The sequence below is a fragment of the Mustela putorius genome, unplaced genomic scaffold, assembly GCF_011764305.1.
Source record: "Mustela putorius furo isolate JIRA1106 unplaced genomic scaffold, ASM1176430v1.1 tig00003976_pilon_pilon_pilon, whole genome shotgun sequence".
Classification (NCBI taxonomy): domain Eukaryota; kingdom Metazoa; phylum Chordata; class Mammalia; order Carnivora; family Mustelidae; genus Mustela; species Mustela putorius.
In genome coordinates this window covers 3,538,306-3,557,600 of record NW_025422118.1, presented here as the reverse complement: position 1 = coordinate 3,557,600, position 19,295 = coordinate 3,538,306, and the positions used below count along the sequence as shown (strand labels likewise).

The following is a 19,295-nucleotide window of genomic DNA, read 5'->3' as shown; positions in this document are numbered from 1 at the left end:
CCTCGTGGGCTTGGGCTTTATTTTTCAAACTGCGGACATCGGAAATGTGTTCAGGGATGGCATAAGGGTCATAAAATGCGTTTTCTCCTTTAGTAATGGGCCATTTGCTGGTGAAATGTTTGGCAATTTTAATAGTCCACATTGTAGTTTTCTGGCACAATGACTGAATTACTGTGGTGAAGGAAAACAGAAAATGGAAATTCACAATATGTTTGGCAGCAAACAGTTGCCTGTTTTAACCATATCTACTACTGAATTTATAATTTTAAATCTCAGGTGAAAACACACATAAAAAGAACACTAAAAATTCAAAAATCAATTCTATTATAGATAAATTTGATTCTTACAAAACTAGAGTCCAAATAAAACACGAAACAAATTAAAATATGTGTATATTATTCTAGTATTGATTTATAATTTAAGCATGAAGCGAAGTAATTTTGGCTATGAAATGACTGAAAAATAAATTATGTTCATTCAATTCTGTACACATATTTCTTAGAAAAAAATCTATGTTTAGGAGACTAAGTGGTCCTTTGCCATTTTTTAATCAGGTGCTTGTTTTTGTTGTTGAATCTGAGGAGTTCTCTATATAGTCTAGATTTTTTTTTTAAAGATTTGATTAATTTGACAGAGATCATAAGTAGGCAGAGAAGCAGGCAGAGAGAGAGGGGAAAGCAGGCTCCCTGTCAATCAAAGAACCCGATGCAGGCCTCAATCCCAGAACTCTGGGATCATGACCTGAGCTGAAGTCAAAGGTTTTAACCCACTGAGCCACCTAGGTGCACCTATAATCTAGATATTAATCCATTATCAGATATATGCTTTCCAAATATTTTTTCCCATTTTGGGGGGTTGCTTTTTACTTGTTGTTATTCTGGGTCTATATCCAAAATAACTGAAATCAGGGTCCAGAAGAGAGATTAATATGCTAATGTTCATTGCGGTATTACTACAGTGACTAACAAATGGAAGCAACCCAAGTGTCAATGACAGATGAACAGATAAGCAAAATGTGGTATGTACATACAATGGAAAAGTTCAGTTTTTTTTTTTAAAGGAAGTAAATTCTGCAATATGCTACAACATGGGTGAACCTTGAAGACATTATGCTAAATAAAATAGGCCAGTGATAAAAGACAAATACTGTATGACTCCACTTACATGAGGTACCTGAAGTAGCCAAATTCCTAGAGACAGAGAGCAGAATTGTTGTTGCCAGGATTTGGAAGAGGGAGAAATGGGGACTTACTTAATGGATATAGAATTCTAGTTTTGCAAAATGAAGAATTCAGGTGATGCTTGGTGGGGATGTTTGCACACAATGTGAAGACACTCTATAGCAATGAACTATACAAATAAACATGGTTAAGATGGTAACTTTTTATGTTAGATGTAGTTTACTACAATAAAAAGTTAATTTAAAAAAAAATCTGAAGTTAGGCAAGTAACCAACCTGTATACTAAACCATGAAATGATAGTTCTTTCCAAGTTAACTTTATTGCCTTTCAATGTGTGAACTGCATATAGATTCGGAAAAAATTTTCACTTATTTAAAACAGAATTACCTAATTTCAATTTCATAAGGACTATTTTTCAAGTTATTCTTAAATTATCCTTCCATGAAAAGTTGTGCTTATATATCTTAAAATAAATACCTATAGAGAGATTCAAATATTGATTGCTCCTCCTGTTTGTAAATAGAAACACAAAAACGGGTTTTTAAAGAAAATTTAATTTTCATACTTCTTCCTAAATATTTGTTTCAGTAGCAAATAATATAATATTTAATCCTAAGATATCTATGTCTGCTTATTTTGCTTAAGTATTTACTTCTTGGTCACCTGTGTCACTCAGTTAAGCATCTGACTCTTGATGTCAGTTCAATTCATGATCTCAGAGTCATGAGATGGAGCCATGTCAGTTCCATGCGGAGGCTGGAGCCTGCTTAAGATTCTCTCTTTCCTCTCTCTGCCTCTCCTTGCCACTAGTACTCTCTCTCTCTCAAAAAAAAAGAAAAATTATCTATATACCAAACAGGTCAGAGACTGAAGGAAAGCAGATTTGCATAAGAGACGTCATAAAGAGATGCATGAGAGATGTTATAAATTCATTGTTAGCATGATATACAAAATTCTTTGGAAATATAGTTAATTTGTTTTCTCTACATATATCAAATGTAGTTACAGAAAGGATGTAACAGGGGCACCTGGGTGGCTCAGTGGGTTAAAGCCTCTGCCTTCGGCTCAGGTCATGATCCCAGGGTCCTGGGATTGAGCTCCACATCGGGCTCTCTGCTCGGCGGGGAGCCTGCTTCCTCCTCTCTCTCTGCCTGCCTCTCTGCCTCCTTGTGATTTCTGTCTGTCAAATAAATAAATAAATCTTAAAAAAAAAAAGAAAGGATGTAACATCTGAGTTTTGAACCATAATTGGATCAATAAATGACTTATATAAAGTCAGTAATTTTCTCCTAAGAGTAATATTAAATCACCCAAAATCTGTAAGTGTGAATGAATGGTATTTCATCTCAAAAAATAAAACAAACAAACAAACAAATAAACAAGCAAACCTTATCATTGTCCTAGGGATGGTAAGCTAGGAATAATGAGGACTGAAAATAGTAAAACTAATTAGGAGAATTTTGCATAGTTTAGGCCATGAGTGTGTGGGGGGGATAGAAATATGAGAGGCATTTTGGAAAACTAATTAAAAATAGTATCTCTATCAACCCACCCGAAATCCTCTTCACAAAGGTAGAAAGGAACAAAGCAGTTTTATTATTGAATAAGTGCTAAACTGAACAGGTGTATTAAGGAGATTGCAAGGAGAGGAAGAAATCTTACCCTTTTATTTAACAGGACAGATACAGTCCATTTCATACATGTTAACTTTCTTTATCCAAAGTATAAAGAAAAATTCTAATTTCTTTAGGATAACCAAGAAGTTACAGCTTGGAACCAGACAACAAGGTTAAATTCCCAAGGAGCCAGAGAGACAGGAAGCTATCTTCCTTAATATTTATATTTTAAAGAGATACCGGCCTACAAAGTCCTTAAGGAAAATATTCCTAGAATGTGAAATTGACAACTTTTATTTAGTTTTCAAGAAGAATTACATACATCTCAAAGAGACAGAGAATGGATTAACAGTTACAGTTATCTAAGGAAATAAGTTAAGAAAAGGAAGTTGTGTGTGTGTGTGTGTGTGTGTGTGTGTTTACTTTCTTTCAAGTGTGTTGCCTAGGAAAATTAATATTTTATTTCATAGGTTTGTATTTACACTTAAGACATACAAGGAACAAAATAGGTGTGTTGACTAATTTCAACTCAGATGATAATACTACCAATTTTAGGAGAGACAAATTTGTGCAAGAGTGGGGAGATAATCAATTGGGTTGAAGACTTGTTGAATTTGAGGCCCTTGTGAACCAGCAATAGGTTGTTGGAGACAAATTTTGATCCTTACAATTTGAATTAAACACTTAAAGTGATTTGAAGGAAAGATAGTGAATTAGATAACTTAAGAAAAAATACATAGAATGAAAAGTAGATGTCCAAAAGGAGTTTATGGATCATAAAGTGATTAAGGGAACAGCAGTCAAGAGAGAAAATCAAACAAAGAGATTAAAAATTGAGGTAGGTTAGGAATTAGAATGTTAATATTGTGATTTTTTTCAAATGATTTTCTTGCACCTGTTGAGTTGATCTTTTAAAAATCCAATCTAATATTGGTTGACTATTAAGGTAAACCAACTTTGTATTCTCTGGATAAATTACATTTGGTCATGATATATTATCCCTTTTTATATAACGTTGGATTCAGTTTGTTAAAATTTCCATCCACTTTCATGAGGGATACAAATTAATAATATCTTTCTTACATTGTTAGTTATTTGCCTCCCTCATTCTTAGAGAGGGGAGTTCATGCCCACCCCTATCTGGGAAGCCTTTCCAGAAGAGTAAACAATCTCCCCTCATATGTCCCAGGCATCCCTCAGATCTCTGCCTTCACCCTTTGTGTGTCCTGCCCACACCCTGTGTGTGTGTCTTCTCTCCTGGTAGTGCAGTGCACCTGTGTTCTATCGCAGGCAGGCAGGCTGAGTTTTAAAACTCTCAACGTTAGGGGCCTGGTGTGGCACAAGCCCATGTTGGCCTTCTGGGGGAAGATCTCACTGCTTTGCTACTAACATAGGTTTGCCCTACAAGAGCAGTTGCACCAAACTGCAGTACAGTGGAGTTTGGAATAAAGGTGTCTCTGCACCCATGCTGAGTGGAAGGGGAAGGTAATGGATCTCACCAGATCTTTGGTTCCTGGAGAGGAAATGCACCTCTCCCAGATGCACTCCAACAAGGGAAAACCTTTTCTCCCTATATATCCCAAGGGATGCTCAGATGCCACTATTTGTTCCTGGGCTATCTTCCTTTCTTCTCCACATGAGCAGTGCCAACACCCTCAGGGCTCCATACCAGCTTCACCATGGACCTCTAAAACTCCAGTCTGTGAGCCTTGCTGATTTAAAAAAAAACTCATGAAATATCCAGTCAATGGCTTTTGGGAAGTGTTTTCCTTGTAAGATCCCCTGTGTCCTTCTCTTTCTCTCTCTTCATGACCAGGGTTTCCTCCCCTTGGCAGCATCTGCTACCTATTTCTCCCCTAAATCACATCTTCACACCCCCTTCCTTCCATATTGTGGCTCCTTCTCTCCTAGTTGTATAGTTTGTTCTGTTCATCCTCATATTGATTTCTTGGATATTCAGAATGAGTTGATATCTATCTACCAAGTGTTCTATTAGTACTCCAACATCTTAGCTCCTCCCCATTTCTTTTTGAATAAGCTTTGATAGTTTTTGTCTTTTAGGAATTTGTCCATTTCATTTAAGTTGTCAGATTTATTAGTATTAACACTTTTTATAATATTTCCTCAGTATTCAAATTGGTAAAGGAAAAGTCAAACTCGCTCTCTTTGCAGATGACATGATACTTTATATGGAAAACCCAAAAGACTCCACCTAAAACTACTTAAACTCATACAGCAATTCAGAAATGTGGCAGATTACAAAAATCAATGCACAGAAATCAGTTTCTTTCTTTTATACTAAAAATGAAAATATAGAAAGGGAAATTAGATAACTGATTCCATTTACTATAGCACCAAGAACAATAAGATACCTGTGAATAAACCTAACCAAAGAAGTAAAGGATCTGTACTCAAGGACCACAGAGCACTCACGAAAGAAATTGAAGAAGACACAAGAAGATAGAAAAGAATTCCATGCTCTTGGATCAGAAGAATAAACATTGTTAAAATGTCTATATTGCCCAGAGCAATATATACTTTCAATGTCATCCTGATCAAAATTCCACCAGCATTTTTCAAAGTGCTGGAACAATTTTAAAATTTGCATGGAACCAGAAAAGACGCTGAATTGCTAAGGAAATGTTGAAAAAGAAAAACAAAGCTGGGAGCATTACATTGCCAGATTTCAAGATTTACTATAAATCTGTGATCACCAAGACAGCATGGTACTGGTACAAAATAGACACATAGACCAGTGAAACAGAGTAGAGAGTCCAGATATGGACCCACAACTCTATGGTCAACTAATCTTTGACAAAGCAGGAAAAAATACCCAGTGGAAAAAAAGACAGTCTCTTCAATAAATGGTGCTGGGAAAATTGGACAGCTATGTATAGAAGAATGAAACTCAACCATTCTCTTACACCATACACAAAGATAAACTTGAAATGGATAAAAGACCTCAACATGAGGTAGTAATCAGAATCCTAGAGGAGAACATAGGCAGTAACCTCTTCGACATTAACCACAGCAACTTCTTTCAAGACATGTCTCCAAAGACAAAGGAAACAAAAGAGAAAATAAACTTTTGGGACTTCATCAAAATCAAAAGCTTCTGCACAGCAAAGGAAACAGTCAAGAAAACAAAGAGGTAACCCACAGAATGGGAGAAGATATTCACAAATGACACTGCAGACAAAGGGCTGATATCCAAGATCTATAAAGAACTCTTCAAACTCAACACACACAAAACAGATAATCACATCAAAAAATGGGAAGGAGATATGAATAGACACCTCTCCAAAGAAGACATACAAATGGATAACAGACACATGAAAATATGTTCATCAACATTAGCCATCAGGGAGATTCAAATCAAAACCACATTGAGATACCACCTTATACCAGTTAGAATGGAAAAAATTAACAGGACAGGAAACAACACGTGTTGGGGAAGATGTGGAGAAAGGGGAACCCTCTTACACTATTGGGGAGAATGCAAGTTGGTGCAGCCACTTTGGAAAACAGTGTGGAGATTCCTTAAGAAATTAAAAATAGAGTTATCCTATGATCCATCAGGCAATTGCACTACTGGGTATTTACCCCAAAGATACAGATGTAGTGAAAAGAAGGGCCATATGTACCCCAGTGTTCATAGAAGCAATGGCCACAATTGTCAAACTGTGGAAAGAGCCAAGATGCCCTTCAATAGACGAATGGATAAAGAAGATATGGTCCATATATATAATGGAGTATTACACAACTATCAGAAAGGATGACTAGCCAACTTTTTTGGGTCCATGTCAATACATGGATTGGACTGGAGTAGACTATGCTGAGTGAAATAAGTCAAGCAGAGAGAGTAAATGTGGTACTTATTTCTGGAGCATAAGGAATAACATTGAGGACATTAGGAAAAGGAAAGGAAAAGTGAATTGGGGGAAATTGGAGGGGAGATAAACCATGAGAGACTGTGGACTCTGAGAAACAAACAAGGTTTTGGAGGGGAGGGGAGTAGAGGGTTAGATGAGCCTGGTGGTGGGTATAAAGGAGGGTACATACTGCATGAAGCACTGGGTGTGGTGTATAAGCAATGAATGAATCTTGGAACACTGAAAAAATAAAAAATAAAAAATAAAGCAATGGGGAAAATCTCGTCATTACTAATAAAAAATATATATGAAAGTGAAAAAAGTTCCTCAGTATTTTTTCATTCTCTATAAGATCAGTAATGAGGGATCTTCTCTCATTCTAGATATTTGTAATTGTTATCTATTCTCTCTCATTCCTACCAATGTGGCTACACAGTTAGTACTTTTTTTTTTTTAAAGATTTTTTATTTCTTCATGTAACAGAGAGATCACAAGTCAGCAGAGAGGCAGGCAGAGAGAGGGGGAAAGCAGACTCCCTGCTGTGCAGAGAGCCTGATGTGGGGCTCGATCCCAGGACCCCGAGATCATGACCTGAGCCGAAGGCAGAGGATTAACCCACTGAGACAACCAGATGCCCCAGTACTTTTTTAATGTTACCCAGAAAACAATTTTTGTTTCACTGATTTCATATTTTTTTCCTGTTTTCCATTTTGTTATTGCTATTTCCTAAACTTAATAATTTCATTTCTTTTTTACATGGGGTTGAATTTGCTCTTCCTTCTCTAGTTTGTTTGTTTGGAAGCTTATGTAATTGATTTAAAATTTCTTACTTTCTGATATAAATTATTAAGAGTGTAAGTTTTCCCTTAAAGTACTGCTTTATATATATCTGACAAATTTTATCATATTTTTTTCAATTAGTGTTCAAATATGTTCAATTTCCTTGGTGATTTTTTCTTTGATTAGTGAATTACTTAAAAAAATGTGTGCTTTCCAAACTGTTTTAAGATTTTTTTACTGTTATTGACAAGTGTAATTCTCTTTGTTTAGACTACATATTTTTCATGATATGAATTTGTTTGAATTTACTGTTACTTTTTCATGGCACACATTTGACCTAACTTGTGAAATGTTTCAGGTGTATTTGAAACAAATGTGATTTCTGCTGTTGTAGTGAGGTCTTCTGAAAGATCATGCGGCTAATTAATATTTTTCATTTCTATTTTATTCTTACTGTTTTTAAATCTATTTGTATTGAGAGAGAGATGTTGAAACTTCTAATGATATTTGTGGCTTTTTCTCTTATGCAGCTAATAACAGAGCTTCAAATACATAGAGCAAAGGCTGTCAGAACTGAAAGATTTTATGTGCTCTTAAAGACTTGATCCTTTTATTATAATTATAATGATCAAATTATGCTTTTTGCATAAGATAATATTTCTTCTTCAGACTACTTTGATAGAGATACAGTCACTTTAGCTTTCTTTGGGTTGGTGTTAGCATGGTACATCTTTTACTTTTAACCCATTTGTTTCTTTAGATTGAAAGTGGATATCTTGTTGATAGTATATGTTTCTCTTGATTTTATCCAATTTTACATTTTCTGCTTTTTTAAAAAAATTGAAATACTTAGACTATTTAAGTTTATTGACTTGATAAGGTTGGGTTTCAATTTAATACCTTGGTATATATTATTATTGTCATTTTCTTTATCCTCTTTTCTAGATTCTTGGGAATCATTTAATAAGCTTTTGGGGAGCCAAAGTTAGTTTTACTTAATTTTTTGGAATAATTCTACATCTATAGAAAGTTTAAAAAATTTTACTGGGAGTGTTCATGTGTATACCCTTCACTTAGTTTTTGTTCATGGTAAACACTTGCATGATTAATTACATTGTCAAAAGCAGAAAATCAACATTGGTATAATCTGCAGAGTTAATTTGGATTTCATGATTGTTTACATGAACTGACATGTTTATGTGTATATAAGTGTATCCTATCTTATTACACATATAGATTAGTGTGTTCAACACAAAATCAAAATACAGAATTGTTCCACACCAAAATACAAACAAACAAACAAACAATAACAACAACAAAAAGCATACAACCCCTACATAGTACACCTATCTGCCTTACTCCCATTTCCTAATCACTGGTAACTACTAATTGGTCTTTATTTCTATAATTGTAATGCAAGTACTTTATATAAATAACTTCATATAGTAGCTCTTGAGCTTTGGGGTTTTTTTCTCATGTAAATCCCTTGATATCCAGCAAAATTGTGCCATGTATTAATAATTTCTTGCTATTCCTGAGCAGTGCCCATGGTATAAGTGTTCCATAGTTTGTTAAATGAGTCATCCATCAAAGGATTATTTGGATAATTTTTAGTTTTTATCTATTAAAAATAACATTGCTATGGATGTTCATTTACAGGTTTTTTGCATAATTGTAAAAGTTCTCTCTAGGATAAATACCCAAGAGTAAAATTGTCAGGTTTTATAATAAGGCTAAGTTATATGTCATAGTAGCTATATGTTTTGTATTTCCTCCAGCAATATATGAGTGATCTAATTTTCTTTATCTTCATTAGTACTTACTATTATTATTATTTTTTTAATCTTAGTCAATCTGTTGGGAAAAGTGTGATATCTCATTGTGGTTTTAATTAGCATTACTCTAATGACTAATTATGTCAGGCATCACTTAATGTGCTTGTGTGCCATCTTTATACATTCTTTGGTCAAATCTCAGTTCATGTCTTTTCCCTTCGCTAACCAAATTTCTTTTTAATTGTCGATTCTGAACTTTAAAATATTTTACAGATAAAAAAATTTTGTTGGATATATGGTCTATACATTTGGATATATGGTAATATATATTATATAAATATATTCCACCAGACTGAAGCTTGTCTTTTTACCTTCTTAACAAGGTATTTTTTAGATCAGATATCTCTAATTTTGATCACATACAAATTTTCCTTGTGGATCATCATTTGTTTCCCTCCTCCTTCTCCTCCTCCTTCTTCTACTTTTTAAGATTTATTAACTTGAGAGAGATAGAATGAGTAAGAGAGAGAGAGAGAGCATCAGCAGAGAGGGTAGGGGGATAGGAAAAAGGAGAAGCAGACTCCCAGCTGAGAATGGAGCCAATGGGATCAAGATCCAAGCAAAAGGCAGATGCTTAACCCACTGAGAAACTCAGGTGACCCTCATGATTTGTTCTTATGTAAAATAACTCTTGGTATAGTCCTAGATCCACAGAATTTTTTTGTGTTTTCTTCGGAAATTGCATAATTCAACTTATTAAATTTGTACCCATGATCCAATTTTTTTAAACTTTTATTTTTAAGTAAATGTATATTCATAGGAAATTGCAAAGGCATGTACAGAAAGGTTTCATGTACTTTTTATCCAGTTCTCCCATATTAACATGTTGCCTTACTATAATATGAAAGCAAGATAACTGACATTAATACAATCCACAGAATATGCTCAGAGTGTACCATTTACACATGTATTTGTGTGTGTTTGGTTTTATGCAACCTGATCACATGTGTAGCTTCATGTAACTATAATCACATCAAGATACAGAACTATACCATCAAAAAAAGTTCTTGTTGCTACTCTTTTGTAGACATACTCACCCACTCTTCTCATTATCCCTAACTCTTGGCAACTACTGCTGTATTCTCCAAACCTGTAATTTTTAATGCAGCAAGAACTTTATATAACTGGAAGCATAGTGTATATAAACTTTTGAAAAGGGTTTTGTTTCACTTAGCATAGTTCCCTTTGTGTCCTCAAAATTGTTTCTATCAATACTTTGTTTTCTTTTATTATTGTGTAGTATGTGGTAATATGGATTTACCATAAGTTGTGTAATGATTTATGCATTGAATGACCTTGATTTACAGATTAAGATATTGTGTATTAAGGTATTGTGAACATATGTTCTCAAGTTTCTGTGAAAGCATGATTTTCATTTCTCAAAGATAAATGTCCAAGAGTGAAATTGTTAGATCTGTAGCTCTCTGAAGGAAAATGATTTATTGGGAACAGGAGCAGTTCAAACCTAAGGACACTGTCATACACTATGAAGATTATGTTGGGTACACAAGGCTTGTAGTTCATGAGAAAAAGCTAAACTAAAGACCATCTAAAATTTTAACAGAGAGAACCATAAAAAAAAGAGACAGCTAAGAAAAGTCTTTTGGGGTCAGAGAGAGACAATCCTCAAAGGCTACTCTTGCAAAGGCAATTGGATATATTGGATCAGACAGTAGGGCAATTTGTGATATCTGAGGAGCAATATGGAGGCATCATATTATAGGGAAAATTCATTTTGATGAAATATTCTAGTTAAGTCATTAAACAAAAAGTCAAACAAGAACAAGGAGCCTTGTGTGAGTGTGTAGTGGGTGGGCATAAGTATCTATAATTGCTACCATATTAATGTATTATCTAAGATTTCCAGATTCTAATGAAGATGTTATAAACTGCAAGGAAAGAGGAAATTGTGACCTACACCCAGGGAAAGAAGAGGAAACAAATTACCTGAAAAATCATAGTTGCCAGATTTAGAAGAAAAAACTTTAAAGCAGCTGTCATAAATAAAGCAGCTGTTCCATGAATTAAAGGAAACCATAAAAAAGGAAAAGAAAGTATTGTAATAATGTCTTATCTAATATAGAATAACAATACAACAAAAGAAAGCTGGGATATACAAAAGAGACCTTAAAACAAAGACTGTAGTAGAGACAAAGAAGGCATAAGGATAAAAGGGTCAGTTCAAGGAGAATATAACAATTGTAATGCACCTAAATATATAAAGCAAATATTAACAGACCTACCAGGAGATAGAGCAATACAATAGTAGTAGGAGACTTTAATACCCCACTTAAATCAAAGGAAAGATCGCCAAGACAGAAAAACCATTAAGGAAACATTTGCCTTAAATGATACATTAGACCAGATGGACTTAACAGATACATACAAAACATTCCATCCAAGAAAAACTGAATACATATTTTTCTCAAGCATATATGGAACCTTAGTGTAGACCTAGGTTACAGCATAAATTAAGCTATAGATACCTGGAAAAGATAGATCTAGTTCTACATCTCTAGGAGAGATGATATATTAAGCTACAAAAAGGTCTTAATACATTTGAAGAATGAAATAATATCAAGCATCTTTTCTGATCACAATGACATAAAACTAGAAAACAATTACAAAAAGAAAACTGGGAAGTTCACAAATATGTGGAGAGTAAATAATATACTGCTGAACAACCAATGGGTCAAAATATCAAAAGAGAATTAAAATAATACCTGAGCATATAAAAACGGAAATGCGACTTACCAATTTTATGGGATGCAACAAAAGCACTTCTAAGTGGGAATTTCATAACAATATATGCCTACATCAAGAAACAAGAAAAATCCCAAGTAAACAGCATAGCTTTACACCTCAAGGAACTAAAAAAGAATGAACAAATCCAAAGTTAGTAGAAACAATAAGATAAAGATAGCAATAAAATAAATGGAGATTAAAAAGACAATAGAAAAAAATCAATAAAACTTAAAGCTGGTTCTCTAAAAAGAAACACAACTAACAAAGTTTGATACACTCACTGAAGAAAAAAGAGAGGAGTTTAAAAAAAATTGGAAATGAAATATAAGGTATAACTGATGTCAGAAATGCAAAAAATTGGCCCGCCTGGGTGGCTTGGTTGGTTAAGTGGCTAACTCTTGATTTCAGCTCAGGTCATGAACTCAGGTTTGTTGGATCAAGCCCCTCATCAGGCTGCACACTCGGCAGGGAATCTGCTTGAGATTCTTTCTCTCCCTCTTCCTCTACCCCTTCCCCTTCTCTCTCTCTCTTTTTAAGATAGATACATTCAAAAAAAGAAACACAAAGAATCATAAAAGTACCATAATTATATGACAAAAATTTTACAACCTAGAAGAAATGAATAAAATCTAAGAAACAAGCTACCAAGATTGATTCTTAAGAAATAGAATAAATGAAACAAGATGGAATTGGGAGGGAGACAAACCATAAGTGACTCTTAATCTCACAAAACAAACTGAGGGTTGCTGGGGGGAGGGGGTTTGGGAGAAGGGGGTGGTATTATGGACATTGGGGAGGGTATGTGCTTTGGTGAGTGCTGTGAAGTGTGTAAACCTGGTGATTCACAGACCTGTACCCCTGGGGATAAAAATATATGTTTATAAAAAGTAACAAATTTTAAAAAAAGAAGAAAAAAGAAATAGAAAATCTGACTAGAAAAATTGCTAGTAAGGAAATTGAAAGAATAACTAAAAAACACTCAACAAATGGAATTCTAGGACCAATTGGCTTCACTCATGATTTCTTCAGAACATTCAAAGATTTAAAACCACTCCTTACCAAACCCAACCCAACCAAACCAAACCAAACCAAAGAAACAGAAGAAAACATCCAAACTCATTTTATGAGGCCAGCATTTCCCTGATACTCAAACCAGACAAGTATGCCACAATATAAGGATATTGTAGGTCAATATCCCTGATGAACATAGATGCAAAAAATTCTCAACAGAACATTAGCATACTGAATTCAACAATACATTAAAAGGATCATATACATAATCAAAATAGTATTTATTTCTGGGATGCAAAGATGTTTCAACAATTGCAAACCAACCAACATGACACATTCCATTAACAAAATGAATGCGAAAAATTATATCATCATCTTTCTAGATGCAAAAACATGACAAAGTTAATACCAATTTATGAAAAAACCTCTCAACAAAACGGTATAAAGGGAATATACCTCAACATATTGAAGTCCAAATATGATAAACACATAGCTAACACCATGCTGAACAGTGAAAAAGCTGAGCTGTCCTCTAAGATCAGAAATAAGAAAAGGATGCCCACTCTCATCACTGTTATTCAACATAGGATTAAAATCCTTGTCAGAGCAATTATTCAAGAAAAGATACAAATGTGTCTAATTGGAAAGGATGAAGCAAAGCTGTCACTTTGCAAATGACATATTATATATGGTAAACCCTAACGACTCCACCAAAAAGTTGTTAGAATAAACAAATTAAATAAGTTGCAGGATGAAAAATCAATGTACAAAATCTTCTGCATTTTTTACATTAATAATTACCTATCAGAAAGAAAAAATGCCTTTAAATACATCAAAAATAAAATATCTAGAAAATAAATTCAGCTGTGGAAGTAAAAGACTTGTACATGGAAACTATAAAACACTGATGATAGAAATTAAAGAAAAAATATAAAGATAATCTATTATCATGGATTAGAAAATTTATTATTAATATTTTTATATAACCCCAAATGATCCACAGATCTAATGTAATCCCTATCAAAATTTCAATGGCATTTTTCATAGAAATACATCAAAGTATTCTACAATAGGGTATAGAACAACAGAAGACCCCATATAGCCAAAACAATCAGGAGAAAGAAGAAGAAAACTGAAAGCATTATGGTCTCTGACTTCAAAATGTATTACAGAAGTGTAGTAATTAAAACATTATAGTTGTGGCATAAAAACAAACATATTGATCAATGAAAAAGAATAGAAGCCCCCCCAAATAAGCCCGTGCATATACAGTCAATTAATTTATGACAAAAGAGATAAGAATATTCAATGGAGAAAAGAAAATCTTTTCTGGTAAATGGTGTTGGAAAATTGGTCAGCCATATGCAAAAGAATGAAACTGGACCACCATCTTATACAATACACTAAAATTAACTCAAAATGGATTAAAGACTTTAATGGAAACCAGAAATTGTAAAACTCCAGAAGAAAACAGAGGCAGTTAAATTTCTTGACATTGATTTTGTTGATTTTTTTAATCTGACCCCAAAAAGAAAAGCAATAAAAACAAACAACTGGCATTTTATCCAACTGAAAACTTCTAAACAGCTAGAAAACCATCAACAACTTGAAAAGGCAACCTACTAAATGGGATAAAATATTTGCAATTCATAAATCAGATAAGGGGTTAAGATTCTGAATATAAAAATGACTAATATGACTTGACTGAAAAAAAACAATTTAATTGAAAAACATGTACAAAATCTGAATAGAATTTTTTCCAAATAAGTTTTATAAATGGCTGACAGATATCTGAAAATATACTCAACATCATTAATCATCAGGAGTGTGCAAATCAAAACTACAGCGAAACTTTGGGATTGATATTTTCAAAGGGACAACAAAAAATGAGTGTTGGCAAGGATGTGGAACAAAAGAAATCATTACACATTATTAGTGGGAAGGTAAATTGGTGCTACCTTTATGGAAAACAGCATGTCTTTTCTTCAAAAAATTAAAAAATTGAACTACCATATGATCCAACAATCTCACTTCTGAGTATTTATCTGAAAGAAACTAAAAAACAGTAACTGAGAAAGATATATGCACCATGTGTTCATTGCAGCATTTTTATACTAGCCAATATATAGAAACAACCTAAGTGTTTATCAATGGATGGACCTATCAAGAAAATTATATATATATATACATATATATGTATATATATATGAATTAAAATAAATTATATATATATATATATATATATATGAATGAATTCAATCATAAAAAGGAGTGAAACACATAGGGACATTGAATTCACTATAGTAAGTGAAATAAGTCAGGCAGAGAAATACAAATACTGTATGCTCTCACTTTCTTATATGTGGAGTCTAAGTAAAATAAATGACAACAACAAAAAGAAACCAGCTCATAGAAACAAAGAAAATTTTGCCATTACCAGGTGTTGAGGTTAGGGACTGGGTAACATAGGAGAAGGTAGTGAAAAGGTTCAAACTTCCAGTAATATATAAATACATCATAGGGATGTAATGTACAACATAGTGACTATAGTTAATAATACTGTATGGCATATTTTAAAGCTCCAAAAAATCCAGGTCTTATAAGTTCTTGTCACAAGAAAAAAATTGGTCCTATATGTCTGTATGAGGCATCTTAACTTGACTTAGTGTGGCAATAATTTTGCAATGCTTATAGATATAAAATCATTTTGTTGTACATCTAAAACTAATATAATGCTGTATATCATCAATCATACCTCAATTTAAAAAAGGATAACATAAAATTGAAATTATAAAAAACATACAAATGGAAATTATGAAATTGAAAATACAATAACTAAAATAAAAAAGTCAAAAGAAAGACTCAGCAGTAGATGTGAGTTTGTAGATAATTTAGCTAACTTGAATACAGATCCATACTGATAAATATTTAGAAGAGGAAATTTTTTTTAAAAAGTCAGAAAAGCTTCACATATATGTAGACATCATGAAGTGCACTGGCATATAACTAATAGATTCTGAAAAGAATAGAGAGACATGGGAGAAAAAAGTACATATCCGAAGATAAGTGGCTGGTATTTCCCCAATATGATGAAATACATTAAATACCACAGAAGTTCAATGAATTTCAAGTAGGATAAACATGGGGATTCATACTTAGACACATGATAGTTAAAATTTGAAAGACATGGACATAAAAATAATCTCTAAAGTATTAAGAATAAACAATTTATCACCTACAAAGAGATTTTATTAAGTATGGCATCTTCTCATCAGAAACAGTGGGAGCAGGAAGACAATTTGATGCTATATGAAATTACTGAATGAAATAAACCTGTCAACTAAGAATCCTATATCTAGCAAGACTGCGTTTCCATAATAATAGTCACATAAAGCTATTCCTAAATTTACAAAATTCTAGCAAAGATATTTTCTCTTTTTAGGAAAATTTGTTACTAGTAGACATCCCTTACAAGAAATAACAAAAGCCATTCTTCAGACTGAAGCAAACTACACAGGATAGTAATTCTAATCCATATAACAAGGCAAAGAGCATGAGTTAAGGACAGATTTGTAGGTGACTATAAAAAACAGTATATACAAACTTTCAGTTTTTATTTTGGCATGTAATAAATCTATCCCTTAATCATCCCAAATAACTACAAGTAAAAGAACAAACTGAAAATTAACAACTGATGAGGGAACCTGTTGCTAGTAGACCTGCTTTGCAATTAAGAATTTCAGGAAAGCAGAGAATGGTCAACAGAGTGAAATATTCTGACAAAACAAGCAAAATATTAAAGAAAATGCTGGTCAGGGAACGCATGGGTAGCTCAGAGGGTTAAGCCTCTGCCTTTGGCCCAGATCATGATCTCAGGGTCCTGGGATTGAGCTGAGATTCAGGTTCTCTGCTCAGCAGGAAGCCTGCTTCCTCCCACCCCCACCTCCCTCTCTGCCTACTTGTGATCTCTCTTTCTGTGTCAAATAAGTAAATCTTTTTTAAAAATGCTGGTCAGGGGGCGCCTGGGTGGCTCAGTGGGTTAAAGCCTCTGCCTTCCGCTCGGGTCATGATCCCAGCGTCCTGGGATCACACCCCACATCGGGCTCTCTGCTCAGCAGGGAGCCTGCTTCCTCCTCTCTCTCTGCCTGCCTCTCTGCTTACTTGTGGTCTCTGTCTGTCAAATAAATAAATTAAAAAAAATCTTTAAAAAAAATGCTGGTCAGTTTTGACAACTAAGAGTTTTGGTAATTCCATCAAAAACAGTGCAGAGGCAGTGGTGAGTATAAAAATTAAGAAAGCTTTAACTAGATTTAAGAAGAAAAAAGGAGGTTAGACACAAAATCAAATATGAGATATAAGAATTTACTACTGTCCTACAGAAATTAAAATAATTTCAAGAAAATATACTATGAACAACTGTATGTAGCAAAATATTGTATTTTGATGAAATAATATTCCTAGAAGACACAAATTTCTAAAGTTGACTCAAGAAAGAAGATGAAATATGAATAGATTACAACAAATAAAGGCATCAAAATAATATTAAAACTCTTCCTATAAAGAGACCTCAGAACTGGATATTGTTACTGGTGATATCTTACATTTGAAATTGTTGGAGGAGATATGAGTGTCCACATTGATGTTTTTAAAATTGTGCATACTGTGTTGTGTGCTTCTTGTAGGTTTTCAACAGCTCACACACATATGCAATGTATCAATGCAAATCAACAATTATGCCTTTATGTGATGAAAAATCATTTGATATTTTTTATTAAATTTATTTTCAGAAAAACAGTATTCATTATTTTTTCACCACACCCAGTGCTCCATGCAATCCATGCCCTCTCTAATATCCACCACCTGGTGGTACCCCAACCTCCCAAACCCCCGCCACTTCAAACCCCTCAGATTGTTTTCCAGAGTACATAGTCTCTCATGATTTACCTCCCCTTCCAATTTACCCCAACTCCCTTCTCCTCTCTAACACCCCTTTTCCTCCATGATATTTGTTATGCTCCACAAATAAGTGAAACCATATGATAATTGACTCTCTCTGCTTGACTTATTTCACTCAGCATAATCTCTTGCAGTCCCATCCATGATGCTACAAAGTTGGGTATTCATCCTTTCTGATGGAGGCATAATACTCCATAGTGTATATGGACCACATCTTCCTTATCCATTCGTCCATTGAAGGGCATCTTGGTTCTTTCCATAGTTTGGCAACCATGGCCATTACTGCTATAAACATTGGGGTACAGATGGCCCTTCTTTTCATGACATCTATATCTTTGGGGTAAATAGCCAGGAGTGCAATGGCAGGGTCATAGGGAAGTTCTATTTTTAATTTCTTGAGGAATCTCCACACTGTTCTCCAAAGAGGCTGCACCAATTTGCATTTCCACCAACAGTGTAAGAGGGTTCCCCTTTCTCCACATCATCTCCAACACATGTTGTTTCCTGTTTTGTTAATTTTGGCCATTCTAACTGGTGTAAGGTGATATCTCAATGTAGTTTTAATTTGAATCTCCCTGAGGGCTAATGATGATGAACATTTTTTCATGTGTCTGATAGCCATTTGTATGTCTTGATTGGAGAAGTGTCTGTTCATATCTTCTGCCCATTTTTGATATGTTTGCCTGTTTTGTGTGTGTTGAGTTTGAGGAGTTCATTATAGATCCTGGATATCAACCTTTTGTCTGTACTGTCATTTGCAAATATCTTCTCCCATTCCGTGGGTTGCCTCTTTGTTTTTTTGACTGTTTCCTTTGCTGTGCAGAAGCTTTTGATTTTGATGAAGTCCCAAAAGTTTATTTTCGCTTTTGTTTCCTTTGCCTTTGGAGACGTATCTTGGAAGAAGTTGCTGTGGCTGATATTGAAGAGAGTACTGCCTATGTTCTCCTCTAGGATTCTGATGGATTCCTGTCTCACGTTGAGGTCTTTTATCCATTTTGAGTTTATCTTTGTGTACGGTGTAAGAGAATGGTTGAGTTTCAATCTTCTACATATAGCTATCCAGTTTTCCCAGCACCATTTTTGAAGAGACTGTCTTTTTTCCACTGTACATTTTTTCCTGTTTTGTTGAATATTAATTGACCATAGAGTTGAGGGTCCATATCTGGGCTCTCTACTCTGTTCCACTGGTCTATGTGTCTGTTTTTATGCCAGTACCATGCTGTCTTGGGGATCACAGCTTTGTAATAAAGCTTGAAATCAGGTAATGTGACGCCCCCAGCTTTATTTTTGTTTTTCAA

The 19,295-nt window shown here is 34.1% G+C and overlaps 1 protein-coding gene across 1 annotated transcript in view; it reads right to left on the bottom strand.

The window, feature by feature from the left end:
- The window catches only part of LOC101691786 (disintegrin and metalloproteinase domain-containing protein 18-like), a 204,420-nt gene continuing 185,125 nt past the window's right edge, over nucleotides 1–19,295 (bottom strand). The window contains exon 20 of the mRNA XM_045070988.1: nucleotides 1–171. Coding sequence (XP_044926923.1) covers nucleotides 129–171 — 43 coding nt within the window. The 3' untranslated portion in view covers nucleotides 1–128. The remainder of the gene's footprint in view (nucleotides 172–19,295) is intronic.